Source organism: Tamandua tetradactyla, chromosome X (assembly GCF_023851605.1).
Source record: "Tamandua tetradactyla isolate mTamTet1 chromosome X, mTamTet1.pri, whole genome shotgun sequence".
Lineage (NCBI taxonomy): Eukaryota > Metazoa > Chordata > Mammalia > Pilosa > Myrmecophagidae > Tamandua > Tamandua tetradactyla.
In genome coordinates, this window is record NC_135353.1 from 948,257 (window position 1) to 971,198 (window position 22,942).

The following is a 22,942-nucleotide window of genomic DNA, read 5'->3' on the forward strand; positions in this document are numbered from 1 at the left end:
ATATCATCATGGAAATAGTATGATTTGGAATACTAAATAGTATTCCATTATATGCAAACTCCATAATTTATTTGGTCAATCTCTTATTATTGAACATTTCGGATGAGGGAAAGTATTTAGAATGAAACAAAATTAACTTACAAAACATTTATTAGCTTACCTGTAAGGAGGTAAAAAGTCATTTTTCTCTTCTAAAGAAGCTAAATGCTGTTTAAGTGCTTCGAGTAAACCGTGGGGTGCCTAAAATAAAATTATTATGAAAGGCTTACTTTCTGATAGCTTTTAGTAAATTCATCTCCTAAATTAAAAAGGGATTTTAAAGAAAAAATCAAGATATCTCTGTAGCAAATATTGGCAGTTTGACCATTAAAGTCAAATAACTGCTACACGCAAATTTATTATTTAAAGTAGCATCTTGGTATTAAACCAGATTTTCAAGCTATGCATTTAGATGCATTTTAAAGGTAACAAAAAGAAAAGCCTCTTAAAATAATCAAAGGAATGCTATAATAATTATCCCCTGAGGAGAAGACTTTGGGCTTGAAATCGTTCATGATTTGTGATTCCTTCAAGAGTCACCACAGGGTGGACCACGGTGGCTCAGCAGGCAAGAACACTTACCTGCCATGCCATAGGACCCGGGTTCGATTCCCGGTGCCTGCCCATGTAAAATAAATAAATAAATAAAAAGAGAGTCACCAGAACACTGGATACATTAAAGTAAAACATTAAGCCTAGAGGAGAAGAGAAGCCAGGGGAGACAGACATAGAGATAAAGAAAAAGAGGGCAGAGAATCTCATTCATATTAACAAATTTGTAATACCAGACACATAAAGACAAACCCAAGTGCCCTCTGTTGCAGAGGTTACAACAAGGGAGAATGGCAGTGAATTATTTAAAATTTTTATCTTATAAACTAGAAACACTACAATATTCCATGGTTTGGAAAATGCAGTGATTTAAGTTCCATGTCTCACATAAAGCTGATTTATTCACCCATAATGGATTCCAGGGATAAATATTTATTTTTTAAGTTAAAAAGCAAATGATGTATTGCTATATGGCATTGTCAACATACTTTGGCTCAGCTTATGAATGCCTGACTGTATAAAGAAAATGAATACAGCACTGATCCCTCCATGGTAAAGTCACAAAAGGTATGAGATGTTCTTGTGGGCTAGAGAAGGAAATGATTATGAGGGAATATTCTCAGGATGACTTACTATGACTTGGAAAAAAAAGGAAATATTCATGATTCTGAAACTAGTTTGACTTCAAAAATGAAGCATGAGGTTTCACTTGAATAGGTTTAAAAAGTCAAACCATAGCTAAGCTAACTTCAGAGATACAATAGGAATCACAACATCCTAGGAATTCCAGCTACAGCATCCCTGATAATGCCATATCCTGAACACTCACAGGGAGCTCTGAAGCAGCCCAGTACATGGGTAGATTGCTGTTATATCAAAGCAAAGTCTATCTCCCAGTTCTGCCAAATTAGAACAAAACAGAAAATACCCATTTCCTCTTCTAAAAATACTTTGCCAATATTCTCAAATGCATTGTCTTTTTGTGCTTACTTAACAGGACACTAACCCTGGCTTAATCCAACTGACGGTCTCCTCGCTCATGCCAGAGAGAGCACCTGGCGAAAAGCACACAACTGTGGAGAATGGCATCTCTACAAACACAGGTCAAAAATCGAAAACAGGTTCATCATGGTGCTCCACAAACCTTCCACACTGACATGTACATTTGCCTTTTGCAGCCTCCATAACAGCTATTGAAAACTTCAACTTGTCTTGGATGTGTGATTACCCTGACATAATCAGATGATCACTACTGATGATCATGGAGGAAAAAGAAGCCCTGAAATAAGAATGCTCTCAACTTTCAAGTTATAAGCACTCTGACGTGGCGTTGCCTGCCAGGGGCAGCCTCACAAGACAATCATCCATTCCCAAAAGAAGTTTTGCTTTTTCTTCAAAGGCTCTAGTGGGAGGCCAAGAAGGAAGATGCAGTATGAAAACAGCAAAATGGTACATTGATAACCTACAGGGGTATTTAATTTCATAAAACTTAAAAAAGCAGACAATACTTTCTTTCTTTTTTTTTTTTGCAATTTTGTCACATGACAATGTGTTCATCATCGTGATCGTTTTTTAGAGCATTTCCATCGCTCCGGAAGGGGAAATAAAAGGAGAAAGGAGGGAACTCGTACATGCCATGACCGTTGTCCCTCCCTCACTTTGAGCACTGGTGTTTCCATCCAATATTTTCTTTTTAGTGTGCATAAAAAGTTATAAAGTCACTCAAGAAAGCACAGAAGTTTTCAGTATTTCAACCAGGTTGATTGGAAACAGTCTTTTTTTTTTGTCTGATTTGCTTTCAGACAACTATCAATCATCTGTGAAAACACTGCTGCACTGCCGCCCCTCTCACATTGCCCTGCATTTCACTCCATCCTGGGTTTCTAGGACCCTGGAGGCAGTAAGTCCCAGGAGGGGTTTCACACACTGAAGGTTATGACAAATCACTTTCTGTACTAGGTAACTGCCAGAGGGCAGTGCACTGATAAGGGAGCTCTGCTGGAAAGAAGAGTTGATTTATGGTGGAGTGAACGAAGATTCATGTGGAAGTTTACCAAGACCTTTGCCTTCGCAGCCTTTCCCACAGCCATTTCTGACCCCAGGGTCCCGGAGAGCAGAGCTGAGGTAAGGAGGAGGGAGAAAGCCTCATGCCACTGTTTCCTGAGAGCTCTGGGCCACAGACATCTGAGGACAAGGGGCCAAGTGCAAGTCAGTAAAAGTGCATTTGTGCCTACACAGCTGAGCTGTGGTTCTCAGGGAGGACCTTCCCTTCCCACCCTACTACCTTCCTCAGGGAAGTGCGGTCAATGTAGAGAGGTTTGTGTACAGGTATCTTTTTGTATTCATCTGTACATGAAGGAACATTTGTGCCATGTGTACTTGAGAAGACAAACCTCCCTTCTATGCCACCAAGCCTAACAACATACTGACATCTGCAACTGCCCCTCCTCCTTTTCTCCTCTGCCCTCCGAGCTGAGGCCACTGTTTCCATTTGTTTTCTGGATTCAATTTCTGCTAATTCCCCAGGGACCACACTCAGTCTATTATCCTCTCTTTTTCTCCTCCATCTTCACCTCCTCTCTCCTCACAGGCTTCTTCCCATACATATCATGGCCACCTGATTCAGGTACGGTTCTGTGTTCCAGGTGTGTTATCTCAGCTAATCAAACGTTCATTCCTCAAATCCCAACCCATGAAAGTTCTGAATCTCCAAATTCCCAGGAAACCTCAGAGCCTCAATAAGTATCCGCCCCCCCTTGGTGGAGATAACACAGAGACTTCTACCCCACAAGCTATGGGTCCCCTTAGGCATCTACAACCAGGTCACAGCACAGCACAGGTAGGGAAAAGCCTCTGATGACGTTATGGTAATTGGATCAGATGAGCAGGAAGTGCCAATAGGGTGGCAACCATGCAGATACATGGGCTTCAATGTTGCAAGATGAACCTTGCAAGAAAAAAGATTCAGGAGCCTTCCACATTAGTAAAATTTTTAGGGTTCCAAGCTCACTGCCACACCAGGACATCTCAGCCAAAATAGAAGACACATTGCCTCTCTCACCATGAAAAAGGAAATTTAATGCTTGGTAAGCCTCTTTGGTTTCTCGAGGCAGTGTCTCTCCTACTAGGGAATAATTTTCTGGTCCCTATCCCATGTAATATTAAAGCCTGCCACCTTAGATTGGGTCTCACAGCAAGAAAGGGCTCTGTAGCAGGTTTGGACTGGGACAACAGCAGGGCTGGAGGGCACAAGTAGGCCACATGAGCATTTGTCAGATCCCCATAACAATAGGGCAAAGCCTCTTTTGTAAGACCAACAACTACAGATTTGTTCAGAATATACAAGTATATGGATATACAGAAATGTTACTCATGGGGAATTGAAAATACATATGTAAGTACATGATGAAGGATGGAGTCTGAGATGATGTTTAATATAAATACAAAAACATACAGACAAAAAGGTCATTTAAGTATATAAGGGGATACACTGACCTGAGTAAGATATGGAATATCACTCTGATCAATTCCAACTTGCTGAATTCATATAAAAAGGGGGAGAAAAGTACATATTACTGCAGGGAATGGCACAAAGAAAAGTAACTGTGAGGCCAATGTGTACATGAAGGAGAAAATACTATCAAGACCAGAAATGCCTTCCTGGGCCAGTAAATCTAGATCAAGGAAAACATTTCAGGCTAAAGTATGTCTTGTACACTTAAGTACAAACTTCTACATGTCATAACAAGAAGCCTCTAAAAGCAAAGACATGCTAGATATTGAGTGTTCACTGTTTCGGAAAGACCTAAGCTGCATTTGAGATGTCATGTAAATGTGTTCTAATTTTCAAGTTGTCAGAAGTCAGCCATTGTTCATATGGTTCTCCTGTATGTGACAGGTCTTTTTTTCTCTTTCTGCTTCATCTGTTTTCAGCAGTTTGACTATTGCTTGCCAAGGTGTGGTTCTCTTTATTTTCATTCAGTTTAGGTTCCTCTGAGAGTCAGTAGAGAAAGTGCCCCAACATAAAGCATCAGTGCAAATGTGGGGCTCACTTGCCACGTTTACCTGTTCGCAGTGATCACAGACCTGCTGTAGCTATTGCCCAATGCCTGAAATCACCTATCTCATATACATTATCCTTACGGCTACAAGCAGAAGGTCCTGTAACATTAGTTTCAAACATAAACTCATTGGGTAGTGTATTTAAAATACCTAATTTTATTTTTTATTTAACTGTTTGCTAAGTATTTAAAGCTACTACCAATTTCTGTGTGTTCATGTGATGGCGGTGTGTATGTGTGTGTGTGTGTGGGGGAGTTATATCTACACCTGACACTAGTCATGTAGAAAGCAGAAGAAAGGGCTTGGATAGAAATGGGTTTCTGTACCTCTGCAACTTTCAGGAATTCTGCCAATTTGGTCATTCTTCCTAGGAACTTGATGTAAATATCCAAACTTTCTTTGCATTGATTCTTCCTCATGTCAAAATACTTGTCTAAAAATAAAAAAGTTACAATGCTATAAATATAATTATTTATATATCATGAAGGAATCATATCAGCAATTTCAGAGTTTCATTCCATTCTCATGATTTTATTTTAAGCTGCTTCTGGATATGATTTTCCCTTGTTTGAAACAATTATAAACAGTTTTATCCAATTATTTTTCCATCTTAGCAAGAAATAACACTGCTCAGTCTCTATAATCAACAAATTTTTATGGAGTAACTACCGCATGCCAAACAATACTGCTAGGAGCATATATGGAATTTAATAAACAGCATGGATACTTTAGATTTAATTTCTACAACTTCTGATCTAGTTATTTTTTTACTAACGTCAACCTCTGAAGATCTGTGAGGGAAGAGGTTGTGTTTCCTACTCTTATAACCCATAAATGTACCAGATACTTCTTTAGTAAGAAAAAAAGCTCTCAAATTCCCTATCAATAAAGTTTGAAGAACCTGTCCCATGAAATGAGTCATTATTAGGGTCAAATGATGACAGAAACTTCCTGAAAGGCCAAAGAGATATAGCTTTATGTATTCAAAACATTACTTACGTTACATAGGCTTTGCATTTATAGGAAAGTCAGAACTATATTCTGACATTGGTGGAAGTGGGCCTTAATGTTTAAGGAATAAATATGGCAACCCACGTTGATTCCCTGGTAAATCTCCCAGAAATATCCATTAGTACATATAAAAGAAGTGTAAAATTCTGTGGTTAAAAAAGCAAGTATAACATCTCGTTCTTTTGAAATATACATTACCCTGCCAGGCTCTTCTATTTTGAATGTAAGACAAATATGAGTCTAAATGGAAAGATTAAAGATTTTTGACATATAAATTCTTTCTGCCACTTTATTTTTAAAAAAGAAATGTTTCTTCTTTGGCTTACCTAGCAGATTAAGGATCCCCTCATTATAGGCTGCAAACAGCCGAAGACAATCTTTAAAGAGAAGCATGAAAGCAGCATGTATTATGCCGTTAGTTAGCTCATCAGGATTTGCCTGAAAATTAAATGAAACAGTAATTAATTACCCCCTCAGCTCAGAAAAATACTTTCTGCCACCTATAATTAAACAATACAATTCACCAGTATTTGTAAAAGGGTTTAGAAAGCTCTTACATTAAAATTAAGAAGAGCATCAAACTGGGTCTGGATAACTGGGAGTGTGTTGAGCAGCTCTTTTGTACTCAGGGTCCTCATCATGCCGTCCACCCTGTCCAAGAGAAAAGAGCTTCACAGTATTGATGACTTTGATCAACCCTGGGATAGCGGCATCTTGAAACAGGTGGACTTTGGACAAAGTACATATCAAACCACATGTATAGTTGAGTATTTCCTGCTTACAAGCTAGTGATATTTACTGACCCTCTCTTGGCTTTGGTGACATCAGATGTGATCAGTCTATAAGCAAGCGACTTCTCATTCAAGTACCTGCTATATCGTCTGATAAAGGTTGACATCGCATAACCTAAAAAAGAGATATTGTGATTATCTCCAATTTAACTGCTATTGACTCTACAGCATGGCAAAGTGCAAAGACTTATCACTTATCACTTCCATATACCTCAACAGTATCTTTGAAGTGTAGAAACTAAAACGGCCTTTATTAATCCTCTAGTCCAAAACTCCCTAAGCTTTCTGTTAAAGATTATTTTCTATTTCCTCAAGGTCTTGATATCATCCCGTGGTGGTGTTGTTGAAGATGACAAACCTGAACAGAGGATATACTTGATCTTTATCAGCTCTCTTTCACATTTATACAGAAACTACTGGAAATCTGTACTATTCTCTTTAAACTCTCTATCCCATTGTTGCCATCTGCCCCCTACCTCCCCACCACTCAGCAAACAAACTTGCCTCCTACTTCTAGAGAAAATGGAGCAAGGCAATGGCAGAAACTCAACTTCTTACTACTCAACCTCCAAATGTACCGATTCGTTGGTTCAATTTATTTATCCATTAATTCATTCAACAAATAAATATTGAGCATTGTCTTAAGTGATGGAGGTTCAACAGTGAACAAAACAGACAACAATCCCTACCGTCAGGGAGCTTACATTCCAGTATGGATTGACAGATAATTAAGAAAAAAAAAAAGGAAGATGCAGAGAAGTTAAAAGTGCAAAGAATAAAACTCGGGCAGAGAATGGGGACAGGACATGCTGCGATTTTTGGTAGTCTGGACAAGGAAGGCCTCGTTGAATAGAGACCCGGAGGTGGGAGGGGGACGCAGTGGATAGCTGGGGAAAAGAATTCCAGGAAGGGGGGCAACAAGTGCTAAGGCCTTTGGGCAGGGACATGCCTGGCAGATCTGAGGAGCAGCAGGGAGTCCAGAGTGGCAAAGTAACTACATCCTAAGGCTCGTTAGACGCCTCTCTTCCTCTGTGCTCCCCAAATACCCATTGTATAAGTCCCCATGGCTATCATTATGCCATATGCAACTTGCTTCTTATTTGCTGTCTCAATCAGACACAGACTTGTCTCATTAACTGCTCTGTCTCTAGCAGCCATTCCGTTATTCTTAGTAAGCAATCAGATATTTTATATAAATGAATTTAGGGATTATTTGCCTTCGTAATATGTACAATGTGCTATACCCTTCATAATGTAAAACTGATTTTTCAAATTTTTTTATTAGAGAAGTTGTGGGTTACAGAACAATCACGCATAAAATACAGGATGCCCATATACCATCCCACCAATACTCACATTGGTATGGAAATTTTGTTACAGTTGATAACACATTTTTTTGTAATTCTATTTTTTAACAGTAGTTATATTTATTATAATTGATGAAAAATTATTAAAGTAGTATTATAATTATTGTCCATAGTTTATGTAGGGGTATTTTTCCCCATATTCCTAACCCATCTACTCACACACTGGATAAAGGGGATAGCAGTTACAATCACATGTATAGAAAGAATTTTTAAACCAAGCTTGTTTTTCTAAACTTACCCCTCCTTACCATATAGAAATATTTCCATCTTAGAATCATCTTACCTTCTATGACACTTTTATCTAGGAAGTTGTGTAAAGTGAACAAAGAGTTTCTAGATGCAAGATGTTCGATAAAACGCTGTTAAACAAATGTGCCAAATTCTAAAATTAGTTTTTGTTCATAAATAAAGTTCATTAATGATTTTGTCATTATGGAATGCATATTTAACACAATTGTATCACATGGCTTCTATTTCAGGAACATTTATTAAGTTGAGCATTGTCATATCCAGGGACTGGCAGCGCTGTCAACTCTCTTCTGTTTATAGACCCCTCAAATAAGCATGAGGATGAACATAAAAGTTTATAAGCTTATGTGAATACATACTCTGCCTGCCCCCCTACCCCAGACTCTGTATTTGGTCATTTCTCCAGCCCCAGTTTCTGATTTTAAGAAATTTAAAATTGTGGAATAATGCAAAATATAATATGATACACTTGTTACCCTATATTCAGAAATGACAACTGTTAAATTTTTAACATGTTTGCTTCAAGTCTGTTTTAAAATAAGAGGGATAAAGCATTTCCTTCTTTTTCTACTGAGGAGTAACTGGTACCATAATTTTAATGTATCTTTCCAGTCTATTTTCTTTATAACTGCACATATATTTGTTCTTTGGAAAATTAAGAAGTTTATAATTGAAAAAAATTACATAAATGGCATTGCACACTAAATGTCATTTTGCAAGTTGCTTTCTTTATTAGCATTGCTTTTGAGATCTAGACGCTATGGAGAGGATAAACTGCAGCAAGTACTAATTGATGTCATCCACCATGTATGCAAAGTTCCATTTCCTCAAGGTATTCCCAACTATTGATACTCTCAGACATTTGAAATTTCGTAAATGTGAGCATGGTCTCAGACTGTTATCAGCTATTGTATCTTCTTTTTCTGAGAGTTCTTTGTTCATTTATTTTGGTCATTATTCTATTGTATTATCTTTTTCTTACTGTTTATGTATTTTGAACATTAACTTTTTGTCTGTAATATATGTTATAAATTCTTTTCTCCAACTTTATGGTGTCTTCCCTACCTGAATGTCATATGGATATTTTTCTACAGTTTTTTAAAACTAATTAAAATAATAGTTTTTCACATTTAAATATTTCATCCATGTTGAATTTATTTTTTGTGTATGGGATAAAAATTTCATTCTATTTTTTCTATGGGGATACAATTTGTGCCAACACATTTTCAGTTCTATACTTTACCCTTATTTTAGTGCTGCCAAACTCCCATATAAAGATGTTTTGTTTCTGTGCTTTCTATTATGTTCCATTTATGTTTATGTTCTATTTTGCCCATATCATACTGTATAAATACTGTTGCTTTTTACTAGGTTTCAAAATCTAGGTAATTTTTAATCCCTAATTTTTTAATGCAAAGCTTACAGAAACAAAATGTGGATTTAAACTAGAAAAAAATTAGTAGTTTAATGTTATATAGTATTTCATTTGTTCTGTAATATATTAAAAGTGTGTATATGATGGTGAAGGAAACAGGTAATGGTGTTTTATACATGGGTGTCCAGTTTCTCCTGGAAAAGCAAAGCAGTTACGCAGTGATACACCTTTGAGAGCTTTTTGTTGTTATTGTTCTACATCATCTAATGAACTGAGAGAATTATGCACTCTATTATCCAGTGACTCTATTTACCAGGGATTAATAGGGTATACTTCAACGAATACTTATTTTAAAGATGTATTCATTAACAAAATCAGGAAAAAAGTTTTCTAATATATATTGCTATTTATTTCACTTATTTGTTACTAATGAAAGTACAAGTTAGTTGAGCCCAGGACAAATAACGAAAATTTTGTAATTGAGTCCGTTTTTTTCTACAAGGAAGGAAATGACTACCATTTGACTATGTGCCATGCTCACCTCATTTCCATGCACCATGAGGTGATGCACAGTAACCAGAGCTTTGAACACCACCACCCAGCTGCTGCTCCCAGTCTTCTCCGACAGAACGTCAGCCAGATGCTCAACGCTCATATTTGTTTCATTTACGTACTGTATTAGATCTAAATTAGAGACAGTGAAGAGCATTAAAATACAGACTGAGAAATAATATCCCTAACCAACACTGACAATCTTAAGTTAAATACAATGACAATAAAATCTTAGAGCAATGACAAAGGGAATAATCCAAAATGCTTTCTTCATTACATTTATTACAATTTGCAAAGATATCTGTTACATGAATATTTAATTCCTGTCTACCCTATTATTCTTTATAGTCAAAGAGAACAAAGACAATGTCCAGTTTGCTCACCAAAGTCTCCCCATGACCCAGCACAGTAGCTGGCACATAGCCGAGTACTGTGAATACTTCTTATATGAATGAATGGGACTCGAGAAGATAAGCAAAGTGAAAGTTCACTCAAGAGCTTTCTTTGAAGTGCCACCCTGCCTCTGACCGTTCTCTATCTGCATCTTTTAATCCCTTATTGTCTCCTCTTCTTGAGTCCACTATCCTGAAGTCTCGTACTTGGTTTATTGCAATGGTTTCCTAATTTCCTGCCCCAGGGTTACAGATGTTCAAGTCACTTCAAACATCCCCTCTAAAGGCAAATTTAATAATTTCATTTTTCCATTCAAGAACATACAGTGATTCTGTACTTCTGTCAGTTCAAAACTCTTGTTGCTTCAAAATTGTCTCTAAATTATCATTACAAAACTGGTTTGTCGGTAGTGCTTACTTATTCATCAGCATCTTCACTTGCATACTCCCATGATATGTACTGAGGAGAATAATATTTCTTTAACACATAAAACGTATTCATATTGCTTTTTAAATTTAGTAATGTGTTAGTTGCTATAACACAGTCACATTATCATTATGATAGGAAATAAGATGTCATAAGTCAAATACAGACTAAATCAATAAATAGTTTATGCAAAATACCAAACTAAGGATGTACTCAAAAGAACGAGTCAGCTTGGAAGGTTTCCGTGTATACTGTCAACAACATATATTAATGTTTGATTATTAAATCACTATTCACTGTGGATTTAAACAATGGGGATAGGGTTAACTTGAGAATTTCTGTCTTTGTGTAACAGATCATTTCAAGAATCAAAACTCTTGAGTGGGCCACGGTGGCTCAGCAGGCAAGAATGCTCGCCTGCCACGCAGAGGACCGGGGTTCGATTCCCGGTACCTGCCCATGTTGAAAAAAAAAAAAAAAGAATCAAAACTCTTCGTAGAAACACATAGAGGGGCACAAAAATGTTGCCATGGACACTCTAAGCTTATTCCTAGAATTTAGATTAGGATACCTACAGGTAGTCTACTCCATAGGCTTTTCCTCCCTGTATTTTAGAAGACCCACTGCATTTCGTGATTTGTAAGGGGGTTGGGGTGGAGGTGGAAGATGAGACCCTTCTGAGAGGCGTGGGCTCTCATTCCCCCATTCCTTCTGTCCTAACGAAGCCTAAAGGGCACACATTCGAATACCATCTCACGTAAGTATCGGCACTATAAAAGGCTAGTGGTTCCCTTCTAGCTCCAAGAAAGTTTAATCGCTCCCTCCTTCAAGGCAGGGAAGGGGATGGGGTGCTGTCATTAAAGGTCTCCCCTCAATCAGACTGCTCTCGCAACGTGGACTGCCAGTGCTTGGCCTCCCACTTACCAGCCAGGTGTTTGGGCTCGGGCTCGGTGGGCTCGTCGGTGGTCGCCCCGAGGGCAGCCTTCGACGCCGACGACCCCATGCGCACCTGTCCCGGGCCGCCAGCCACGAGGCGGGCGGTGCCTGGGCTCGTCTCCTTCCAGTGGGCGGACTTAGCAGGGGTCGGGCAGCCCCGGCGATGGATGCCAAGGTGGCAGAAGAAAGGCCTGGCACTGCAGCAGGACCTCACCAGGTTACCGTCCCTTTGCGAGGGCTGACGCAGACCTGCAGCATTATGAGGTGGGATTTGAGCCCATGAGGTCGGTACGTTCTGCAGGAAGTGCTGGAAAAGATGGCCACGGGGCCTGGGCAGTGGGGGTGGGCAAGAGGCGCTTGGGCTCGGTGGGTAGGACGGGGCTTGGGGTTGGCATCTAAAGATGTACTTTGCGTAGTAGACGCTCAGTGACAAAACAAACAACTGTTAAATAGATTATAAGAAAGGGGTAATGTCTTGGGGACTCCAGCTGGAAGGTCTGGAGACCTTCAGATCTTGGAAAGTTATGGATGTGGTCCTCTGATACTACTTTGAAAACTATTGGTTTTGTTAGGGACCCTTTGTTCACAGTTAAGGAGGTCATAGCCCAATTGAAGTCATTCCCTCCTGCCTTTACCCAGCATCAGATCCACAAGTCCATACAGTTCTTTATAGTATGGTTTTATTAACTTTTTAATAGCTGTACAATCTGTAGGGATGTTCCCTCTCTCACTCCTGATATCGACAATGTGTGTCTTTTGTTTTTTTCTAACGTCTGGTAGAGAGTTACCAATTTTATTGATCTCCGAGAACCAGCTTTCGGTTTAATTGATCTATTTCTATTTTCTGTTTCATTGATTTTTGCTGTCATTTTTATCATTTCTTTCCCTCTACTTGGTTTGGATATATCTTGCTCTTTATTTTCTCATTTAAGTGAAGTATTACATTATTGATATGAAAGGTTTCTTATTTTCCAAAGTATGCATTTAGAATTAAGTACTGCTTTAGTAGCATACCATAAATTCCAATATATTATGTTTTCATTTTCACTCATTTCAAATACTTTCTGATTTCTCTTTAGGTTTCTTCCTTGACATACAGAATACTTAAAAGTGTATTGTTTAATTTCCCAATATGGGGGAATTTTCCAGGTATAGTGTTGATGTTGGTTTCCACTTTCATTTGTTATTTTCAGAAACATATGTTTTATGATTTCAGTCTTTGAAAATTTGCCAAGATTTGTTTTATGGCCCAGAACATTATTTATCTATGTAAACGTTCTGTGCTCACTGGAAAAATAAACATTCTCCTGTTCTTGGGTGCAGTGTCCCAATCAATTATATATTATGCTTCTTGAAATTGCATCTTAGGTTACTAAGACTTCCCTTACTTTTTATATCCTTTTTTTTTTTTCTATGCTTTACTTTGAAGAGTTTCTTTTGCTGCATCTTAAAGTTCACTGGTCTATTCTTCCGCAGACTCTGATCTGCTATCAATACTCTCCAGGACATATTGCATTTCTAATTGGTAATTTAAATCTCCACCAGTTCCGTTTGGTTCTTTTTTATATCTTTCATTTTATCCTCATTATATTCACGTCCTTTAAACCCTTGAACATTTTAATGTAGTTATAATACTTATTTTAAATGCTTGCCTGCTACTTCCATTGTCTTTGGCATTTCTGGCTCTATTCACACATTTTTCTCTGTGTATGAATCACAATTTTCTACTGCTTCCTAACTCTATTAATTTCTGATTGGATGCCAGGTATTGTTAACTTTATCTTTTTGAGTACTGTTTTTTTGTGTGTTCTTTTTAAAAATGTTGAAATTTTTTTGATACATATATTACTTTCACATAAATTTTATCCTTTCATGACTGTTAATTTATACCTTACATATCATACAATTAACCCATTTAGTGTACAACTAAATTGTTTTTCTATATTCACAGTTATGGAACCATCACCCAGATCAATTTACAAATTTTACACCACCTTAAACAAAAATCTTATTACTCCTTTCCCATTTTCCCTTAAACCTTCCAGCTTAGAAAACCACGAATTTACTTTTTGCTTCTGTATATTTCCTGTATGGAAATTTCATACAAATGGAATCTTTTGATATGTTGACTTACTGTCTGGCTTCTTTCACTTTGCATAATATTTTCAAAGTGCAACCATATTGTAGGATGTATCCTTAATACCTTCTTTCTTATGGTGCAGTGATACTCCAGTATATGAATATACGACGTTTTGTTTATCTATTCATCTTTTAATGGACATTCAGGCTGTTTCCACCCTTTGGCTATTGTGAATAATGCTGTTATGAGCATTGGTGTTCAAATATCTATTTGAGTCCCTACTTTCTACTCTTTTGGGTATATAAGAGTGCAATTGCTGGGTTGTGTGATTGTTTTATGTTTCACTTTTTGAGGAACAGCCAAAATGTTTTGCACAGAGGCTGCACCATTTTGCACTCCCACCAGCAATGTATGAGTTTCTAATTTCTCCATATCCTTGTCAATACTAGCTATTTTCCATTTATTTGATAATAGCTATTCTTGTGAAACTGCAGTGATACCTCATTGTGGTTTTTATTTAAATTTCCCTAATGACTAACAATGGTGAGCATCTTTCAGTGTGCTTGTTGGTTGTTTGTATATCATCTTTGGAAAATGCCCATACATTCAAGTCCTTTGTTGATTTTAAAAAAATCGCATATCTTTTTATTATTGTCTTATAATTCTGTATAAATTCTGGATACTATACCCTTATCAGATAAATAGCTTTCAAATATATTTTTACATGTTGCAGGTTTTCTTTTCACTCTCTTGATTATGTCTTTTGATGCACGCACATTTTTTATTTTGATGGAGTACCAATTTATCTAATTTTTGTTTGTTGCTTGTGATTTTGGTATCAAATTTAAGAAAAAATTGCCCAATCCAGGGTCATATAGATTTACCCATATTTTCAACTAAATGATTTAGATTTATAGCTTTGGTTCCTACATTTAGGTTTTTAATCCATTTTGGGTTATATTTTACATAGGGTATAAGGTAATGGTCCAATGTCTATCTTTTGCATGTAGACACCAGTTATCCCAGCGCCATTTGTTAACACAACTATTCTTTCACTGTTGAATGGTTTTAGCATGCTGTTGAAAATCAATTGATGATAGACATATGGGTTAATTTCTGGACACACAGTTCTATTCCATTGATCTATATATCTATGCTTATGTAAATACCACATTGTCTTGACTACTGTAGCATCATAGAAAGTTTTAAAACCAGAAAATAAGAAGCCTACATTGTTCTTCTCTTTCAAGATTGGTTTGCCATTCAGGGTCCCTCATATTTCCATATAAATTTTAAAATCAGCTTGCCACTTTATAAAAAAAAAAGGCAGCTGGAATTTTGATAAGACTTGCATTGAATCGATATAGATCACTTTGAGGAATATTGCCCTCTTAACAATTTGCCATCCAATCCATGAACCTAGGATATATTTCCATTTATTTATGTCTTATTTAATTTCTTTCATCAAGGTTTTATAGTTTTCAGTGTATAAGGCTTGTATTTCTTTGGCTAAAGTTATTTCTAAGCATCTTATTTTTTGACATTATTGTAAATCAATTTTTTAACTTAAATCTTAGTTGGCTCATTGTTAGTGTATAGAAATACAACTGATTTTTGTATACTGATCTTATATCCTGCAATTTTGTTGAGCTCCAATAGTTTTCTGTGTGTGTGTGTGTATAGATTTTTTTTAGTTGTCTTATATATAGGACCACGTCTTTTACAAATAGAAATGTTTTTGCATTGTTCTTTCCAATATGATTGGACTTATTTCTTTTTCATCCCTAACTGCCCTAGCAGAACCGCCAGTTCAATGTTGACGAGAAGTGGTGAGAGTGGAAATTCTTGTCTTAGTACTAGTCTTAGGCAAAAAGCATTCAGACTTTCACCATTAAAGATGATGTTTAAATTCAGAGGATTGTGGGAAAATAGCAGAGAAGGACGCTCCAGAAATTAATCTCTCCATCAGAACAACTATTAAACAGGCAATAACAGTCTGAATCAACTATTTCAAAACTCCAGAGTCTAGGAGAACACTGTTCAGCATCCAGGGAATTATACAACGCAAACAGGGAACCCTAACTTACACTATGGATTTTAATAGTACAATTATAAAAATATGCTATCTTCAATTGTAACGAGTGTTCCACACTAATGCAAGGTGTTGGTGGGGGGATGGTATGTGGGAATCTTGTATTTGTATGCATGATTGTTCTGAAACTCCACAACTTCTCTAATAAAACATTTTAGAAAAAATAGAATCGAGAAAGTAAAAATGTGGTTTATTGGACAGGTCAATGAAACTGAAAAACCTTAGCTAGACTGATGAAGAATAAAAGAGAGTACACAAATGTCTAAATTAATAAATTAAAATGGGGACATTACTACTGATCCCACTGAAATAAAAGAAATCTTAGGATATGTGGCCGTACAGTTTGTACCCCCACAAATTACATAACTTAAATGAAATGGATAAATTCCTCAAGAAAATATAGAAGATCACAACAACCAATAACTAATAAACAGATTGAATTAGTAATGAAGAACATCCTAGAAAAGAAAAGCCCAAGACCAGATGGCTTCCCAGGGAAATTTTACTGTGCAATCAAAGAAGAGTTAACACCAGCATCCCTTAGGAATATAAATGCCAAAACCCTCAACAAAATACTAGTACACAGAATTAAAAGAATTATACACCATAATAAAGTGAGGTTTATCCTGGGTATTCAATAGTGGTTCAACGTAAGAAAACTACTGTAATGCACCACATTAATAAAATGAATGAAGAAAACCACATGATCATCTCAATTGACGTAGAAAACGCATTTGACAAAATTTAACACCTACTTGGAAAATTAGAAATAACAGGAAACTTCCTCAGCATGATAAGGGCACATATGAAAAACCCACAGCCAATACTATACTTAATTGTGAAATACTGAAAGCTTTCTCTCTAAAATTAGGAATAATAATAATAATAATAGGATGCCTACTGTCACCACTTTTTAAAAAAACATTTCTTGTCGTGAAATATGACTACCTGACATTTCCCTTGTTTCTGGTAAATGTTTTGGTATATGACGTGTGTGGCTCGTAAGAGCTCATTGCACAGTTAAAACTATTGTTTAAACAAATGATGCTGCTCTCTGCATTTGGGTTCCTGATTTCTGTGGAGATTCCAGGTGAACACAGGCTCATTAACATCCGTTTGGGCTGAGAACCTTGGGGATTTGTGGTTGAATTTTTGAGCATGGGATGCAGAAGCCTTTCTGGATTTGGATGTGACTGAGAACAAGGACAGTGCATAGAAAGAAAGGTAGTCACCTTGGGGGATTTTTCCATCTTGCAGTAGAATGTTAATATAAATTCTCTGCAGCCTGCCTCTATTCAGTGGGCAGTTTATTTCAAAGGGTTACTTGCCTCATCTCAGATCTTTAGTGAATTTTCATGTGTAATTGTTATGTATTTATTCTACCATGGGAACAGAGAACACCTGTTTAGTGTTACACTTTAGACTAATGCCTATTTTGTTAATGCAACTGTGCCACAAATTCTCCTTTAACTAAAAATTTTCTGACTTTAAATTATAATTTATTTTTGACTACAGAATAAATAAATGTAATGAAAAAAATAATTAACCATAGACCTGAAGGCCTATTTTTGAATTCTCAAATAGATTCCATTGGTAAATATGTTTATCTTTTATGCCACTACCATGCTGTTTTGACCTCTGTGGCTTTATAATATGCTCTAAAGTCAGGCAGCATAAAACCACCCACTTCATTCTTCCTTTTCAAGATGTTTTTGAGTATTCAAGGCCCTTTTTGCATCCACATAAATTTTATGATTAGTTTTTCCATTTCAGTAAAGTGTAAGCTGTTGTTGGAATTTTGAATTGATATTGCATTGAATCTTCAGATCAATTTGGGCAGAATTGACATCTTAACAACATTTAGCCTCCTAATCCATGAACGTGGAATGCCTTTCCTTTTGTTTAGGTATTCTTTGATTTCTTATAGCAATATTTTGTAGTTTCCTGTGTACAGGTCCTTTATGTCCTTGGTTAAGTTTATTGGTAGATATTTTATTATTCTAGTTGCTACTGTGAATGGAAATTTTATCTCAGTTACATCCTCGAACAGCTCATTATGACTGTAGAGAAATGCTACTGATCTGTGCATGTTGATATAGTGTCCTGCCACTTTGCTGAACTCATTCCTTCGCTCCAGTAGCTTTATTGTAGTTTATTTGGGGAATTCTGAATACGGGATCATGTCATCTGCAAATCGTATAAGTTTTACTTCTTCCTTTCCAATTTGGTTGGCTTTTTATTTCTTTTTCTTACCTAATTGCTCTAGCTAAAACTTGTAGCACGATGTTGAATAACAGTAGTGACAGTGGACATACTTGTCTTGTAGCAGATCTTAGAGGGAAAGCTTTCAATCTCTCACGATTGAGTACAATGTTAGGTGTGGGATTTTCATATATGTACTTTGTTATGTTGAGGAAATCTCCTTCTATACCTGTCTTTCTAACTGTTTTTAAGAAAGGATGCTGTATTTTGTCAAACGCCTTTCCATCATCAATCAAAATCATCATGTGGCTTTTCCCTTTTGATTTGTTACTATATTGTATTTAATTGATATTCTTTGTGTTGAACCACCCTTGCATACTTGGGATAAAACCCATTTGGTCATGGTGTATAATTCTTTTGATGTGCTCTTGGATTCAATTTGTAAGTATTTAATGAGGAAATTTTGCATATATATTCATTAGAGAAATTTGTCTGTAGTTTTCTTGTAGTATCTCTATCAGGCTTTGTTATTACAGTGATGTTGGCCTCATAGTATGAGTTAGGTAATATTCCTTCTTCCTAAGTTTATCTTAATTCTTCTTGGAATATTTCATAAAATTCACATGTGAAGCCTCCTGGTCCTGTGCTATTCCTTTTTTAAATGCAATTATATTGAGATATAGTCACATACCACATATCATCTGAAGTGTATATTCAGTGGTTCACAGTATCATCCTATAGTGCATTCATGATCACAATGGATTTTTGAACATTTTCATTGCTCTGTAAACAATAAAAATAAGAATAAAATTTAAAAGAAACGTAAAAAGAACACCCCAAACATCCCATATCCTCTATCCCCCTATTATTTATTTAATTTTTGTCTTTATTTTCTTACTCATCTTCCCATACAATGGACAAAAGGAGTGTCAGTCACAAGGTTTTCACAATCACACACTCACACCTTAAAAGCTCTATACTTTTCTACAGTCATCTTCAAGAATCAAGGCTACTGGATTACAGTTCAACAGTTTCAGGTACTTCCCTCTAGCCATTGTAATACACCATAAACTAAAAACGAATATCTGTATAATGCATAAGAATAACCTCCAGGATAACCTCTCGACTCTGTTTGAAATCTCTCAGTCACTGAAACTTTATTTTGTCCATTTCTCTCTTCCCCCTTTTGGTCAAGAAGGCTTTCTCAATCCCATGAGGCCAAGTCCTGGTTCATCCCGGGAGTCATGTTCCATGTTGCCAGGGAGATTTATACCCCTGAGAGTCAGGTCCCAGGTAGTGGGGAGATTGGTGAGTTTACCTGTGCAATTGGCTTACAGAAAGAGGCCACATCTGAGCAAGAAAAGAGGTTTTATGGGGGTGACTCTTAGGCATAATTATAAGTAGTCTTAGCTTCTCTATTGTAGGAATAAATTTCAAAAGGGCAAGCCCCAAGATCAAGGGCTTGGCCTATTAAATTCGTAGTCCCCAGTGCTTTAACTATTAGGTCTTCCCCAGGTGGGGAAGTTTAATATTTCCACATTATTCCCCAGTCCCTCAAGAGGACTTGGCAAATATATTTTAATCTTCTGCCTAGATTACTCTGAGATATATCAGGGCATCACACTAACCTGTACAAACCAATAAGATTTCACTCTGTATTCAAGGTTCCTTGTTATTATGTTGTTTGAATAATCTGACCATACAAGTTAAATTAGATAATGTGCTACAGAAAATATAAATTTGGCAACAAATAAACATCTCTTCCTCTGGTCTCACACACAAGTTGATTTTTAAAAATACAACCAGTATCATCCTTTACCCCTTTAGTCTAATTTACCATTGTCCTAACCAGATCAGCTTCATTCCTATCTCACTGAATTCTGATCCCTTTTTTAATTTTTTAAAAAGTTGCTGTATGGGGTAATACTGACTTTCAGAGCTGCAGAACTCTAACTCTGAGTCTCAGGTGTCACACAGATACCAAAATTCCAGGGAACGACCAGGTTACACACAAAAAAACCAGCATCCCAGAATTTAAAAATAATCATTACAATTCAGGAATAGATGTGACTGCTATAAGAGTTTACAATCTAGGAACCTTCACAATAAGGCTTATTAAACTTTCTTTACTCCTTAATCATTGATTGCCCAATGTCTGCCTCTGTTCTATCCCCTGATAACCTATGCTCTTGAATTCAATTCTCAGTCTGCTTATTATAGTTAGTTCATATTAGTGAGGCCTTATAATATTTGTCCTTTTGTTTTTGGCATACATCACTCCACACAGTGTCCTCTAGGTTCACAACCTCATTCCTCATTCCTTCTTGCAGCCACTCAGTATTCCATTGTATATATATATATATATATATATTACAGTTCACCCTCTCTGGCTCTGGTCCTGTGAAACTCAAAATAAGTTATTTGCTGCTAGTATACAAAGGAGTAACAGTCATAGGATGCATGTTCCCATTTCCATAGGGAGAAATTGGAAGGCACACAATGGCCACTAGACTCAAACAGTTCTGTAAGTCTGTAGGGCAAATTCCATTAGATTTCAAATTCTGAGAGTCATTTATCATCAGGGCTTGATAGAGCAGCAGTTTCACGCTTTCCAAGGGCCTAGGCAGCAGGCCCGTTCTCTTCAGATATTGGGATGATAGTTGCAAAATTGGGGTACATTGAGGCGACCAGCTTTCTTTTGGCTCCACTCTCTCTGAGCATTGAGGCTGAACCCTGGCTCTCTGCCATCTCTGGGGCACACACTCAACCCTTCCAGAGCAATAGGGCGATCAAAAGGCTTATCCCAGTCCCAGTTTATTTGCTCCATCTCTCTGAGGCCTGGGGTACCAAAACTCTTCCTGAACAAAAATGTCCACCCTCTGATTATGGGGCAAACACCATTCCCACATAGATGGCTGGGTCTGCTCTCCTTGCCCGAGATTACTTGGTTTTCAGACCTTAGCTTCCATGGATCTGCCTGTGAAGTATTTTTTCCTTCAGTCTGTCTCTTTTCTGTCCCTATTACTCCAGACTGGCAGTGGTTCCATTCATACAGATCTCAGAAGAAATTTGTTGGTTTTCCATGATCATAGCCATCAGACAATAGGATTTCCACAGATCTTTTCTGGATAATGCCATCTTCAGTCCTGGCTTGTCCTGTAATGGCTGACTGCTTCCATGTTTGGTTAAATTCTCATGTGGGGCACTAACCTGCACAGTCTCACTTTGTGGAAGCCTAGAATTTTTCAGACCATCAATTTCTGGTTTCTTTGTACCTAAGAGTTCGGTTCTCAGCTTATCTCTTTCCTGTTGTATTTTACTATAAAAATGCAGCCAGGCTACCTTTCCAACATTTAGTTTGGAAATCTCTTCAGCTTAGTGTCCCGGACTATCATTTTCAAGTTCTGCCTCCCATCCAACAACCGTAGTCAATTTTGCCAAATTCTCTGCCACTTTAAAACAAGGATCACCTTACTTCTAGATTGTAATAACACATGCATCATTTCTGTCTAAGGTCTTATGAGAAGTTTCTTTATAGTCCACATCTCTACCCACAGTCTCTTCAAAGCGTTCTAGGCTTTTTCTATCAAACTTCTCACAACCCTTCCAGACTCTTCCCCTTACCCATTTAAAAAGATCAATTTGGGGAGAATTGACATCTTAACTATATTTAGCCTTCATATCCATGAGCAGGGAATGTCTTTCCACCTATTTAGAACTCCTTTGATTTCTTTTAGCAATTTTAAAAGACTGAAAATATTTCCCCTAAGATCAAGTACAAGACAAGGACGCCCACTGTCACCACTATTATTCAACATTGTGCTAGAAGTTCTAGCTAGAGCAATCAGGCAGGACAAAGAAATATAAGGCAGGGCACGGGGTGGAGCACTCAGTCCAGTGATTTGTTTCAGGGCAGGTATGGTCACAGGATGGGGATATTACACTGATGCTTGTGAATGTGGGCACCCAGCGGCCAGGGAGGATGTAGCTGTACGGGTGCTCCAGTCTGAAGGGTGTAAACCTGGTGTGCGCTGGTCTAAGGCACAGGGCCCTTTGTGCACATGAGTAGAGCTGTGGCAGCAGGTCGGTGTTGTGTCTTCATGGATTGGGGACAAATGTAACCCAGCTGTGCCGGTCAGCACTTTCTCAGAGCTAGAAAGTGAAGCAGAGAGCTGTGCGCATGTGCGGTACTAGGACTGCCATAAAGTGTGGTTCCTAGAGCTGAATGACGTGATTGGAGGCCCCTGAGCATGCATGGGTCTGGGAGTGCCCTAAACAGATGCGCAGAGGTCAGGGAAGGCAGCGTAAGGCTGTGCGACACTATGGGGGGGCAGGGGTAGCCTGGGTATGGAGGTTAGTACCCACAACCTTTATGTACTGGCAACAGCCTACAGGGAACAGGGAGGGGGAGGTAGTGCTCGGGAGGGGTCAGGAGAGATGGGCTGGGCTGCACTTGGGGTGGGGGGCAGGTACTGCACTGGGGGCTGGTGGGCTGGTGGCGTCTGGTCCGCAGGGAATGGGAGCGGGTGAGGGGGTTCAGGTGCGTGGGGTGTGGCGTGAGTCACCGGTTATGGGGCTGCGCTGGTGAGGGTAGCGCCCAAGGAACACGGCCTGGCTTACTTCCTAGTCCCAGCTCCCGTCTGTGTGCTCCTGTGGGCTCTGTGCCTCCGTGCCAGGCTCCAGCTTTCTGCCTCTCAGTTCCTCACCTCTGCGACCAGGGCTGCCGCTTGTGGTGCAGAAGGCTCTCCCAGGCCAGCCGCACTCCCAAATCACCACCTCAGTCACCCTCCTGACCCTTCTCTAACTTTTCTGTGG

General features: G+C 38.0%; 1 protein-coding gene across 1 annotated transcript in view; it reads right to left on the bottom strand.

The window, feature by feature from the left end:
• The window catches only part of LOC143671064 (uncharacterized), a 37,655-nt gene extending 24,393 nt beyond the window's left edge, over nucleotides 1–13,262 (bottom strand). The window contains exons 1-10 of the mRNA XM_077146009.1: nucleotides 13,176–13,262; nucleotides 11,742–12,195; nucleotides 9,988–10,130; nucleotides 8,106–8,181; nucleotides 6,468–6,570; nucleotides 6,222–6,315; nucleotides 5,991–6,102; nucleotides 4,980–5,086; nucleotides 4,087–4,128; nucleotides 161–240 (exon numbers count right to left, since the gene is read on the bottom strand). Coding sequence (XP_077002124.1) covers nucleotides 161–240; nucleotides 4,087–4,128; nucleotides 4,980–5,086; nucleotides 5,991–6,102; nucleotides 6,222–6,315; nucleotides 6,468–6,570; nucleotides 8,106–8,181; nucleotides 9,988–10,130; nucleotides 11,742–12,195; nucleotides 13,176–13,262 — 1,298 coding nt within the window. The remainder of the gene's footprint in view (nucleotides 1–160; nucleotides 241–4,086; nucleotides 4,129–4,979; nucleotides 5,087–5,990; nucleotides 6,103–6,221; nucleotides 6,316–6,467; nucleotides 6,571–8,105; nucleotides 8,182–9,987; nucleotides 10,131–11,741; nucleotides 12,196–13,175) is intronic.
• Nucleotides 13,263–22,942: the final 9,680 nt, after the last annotated feature.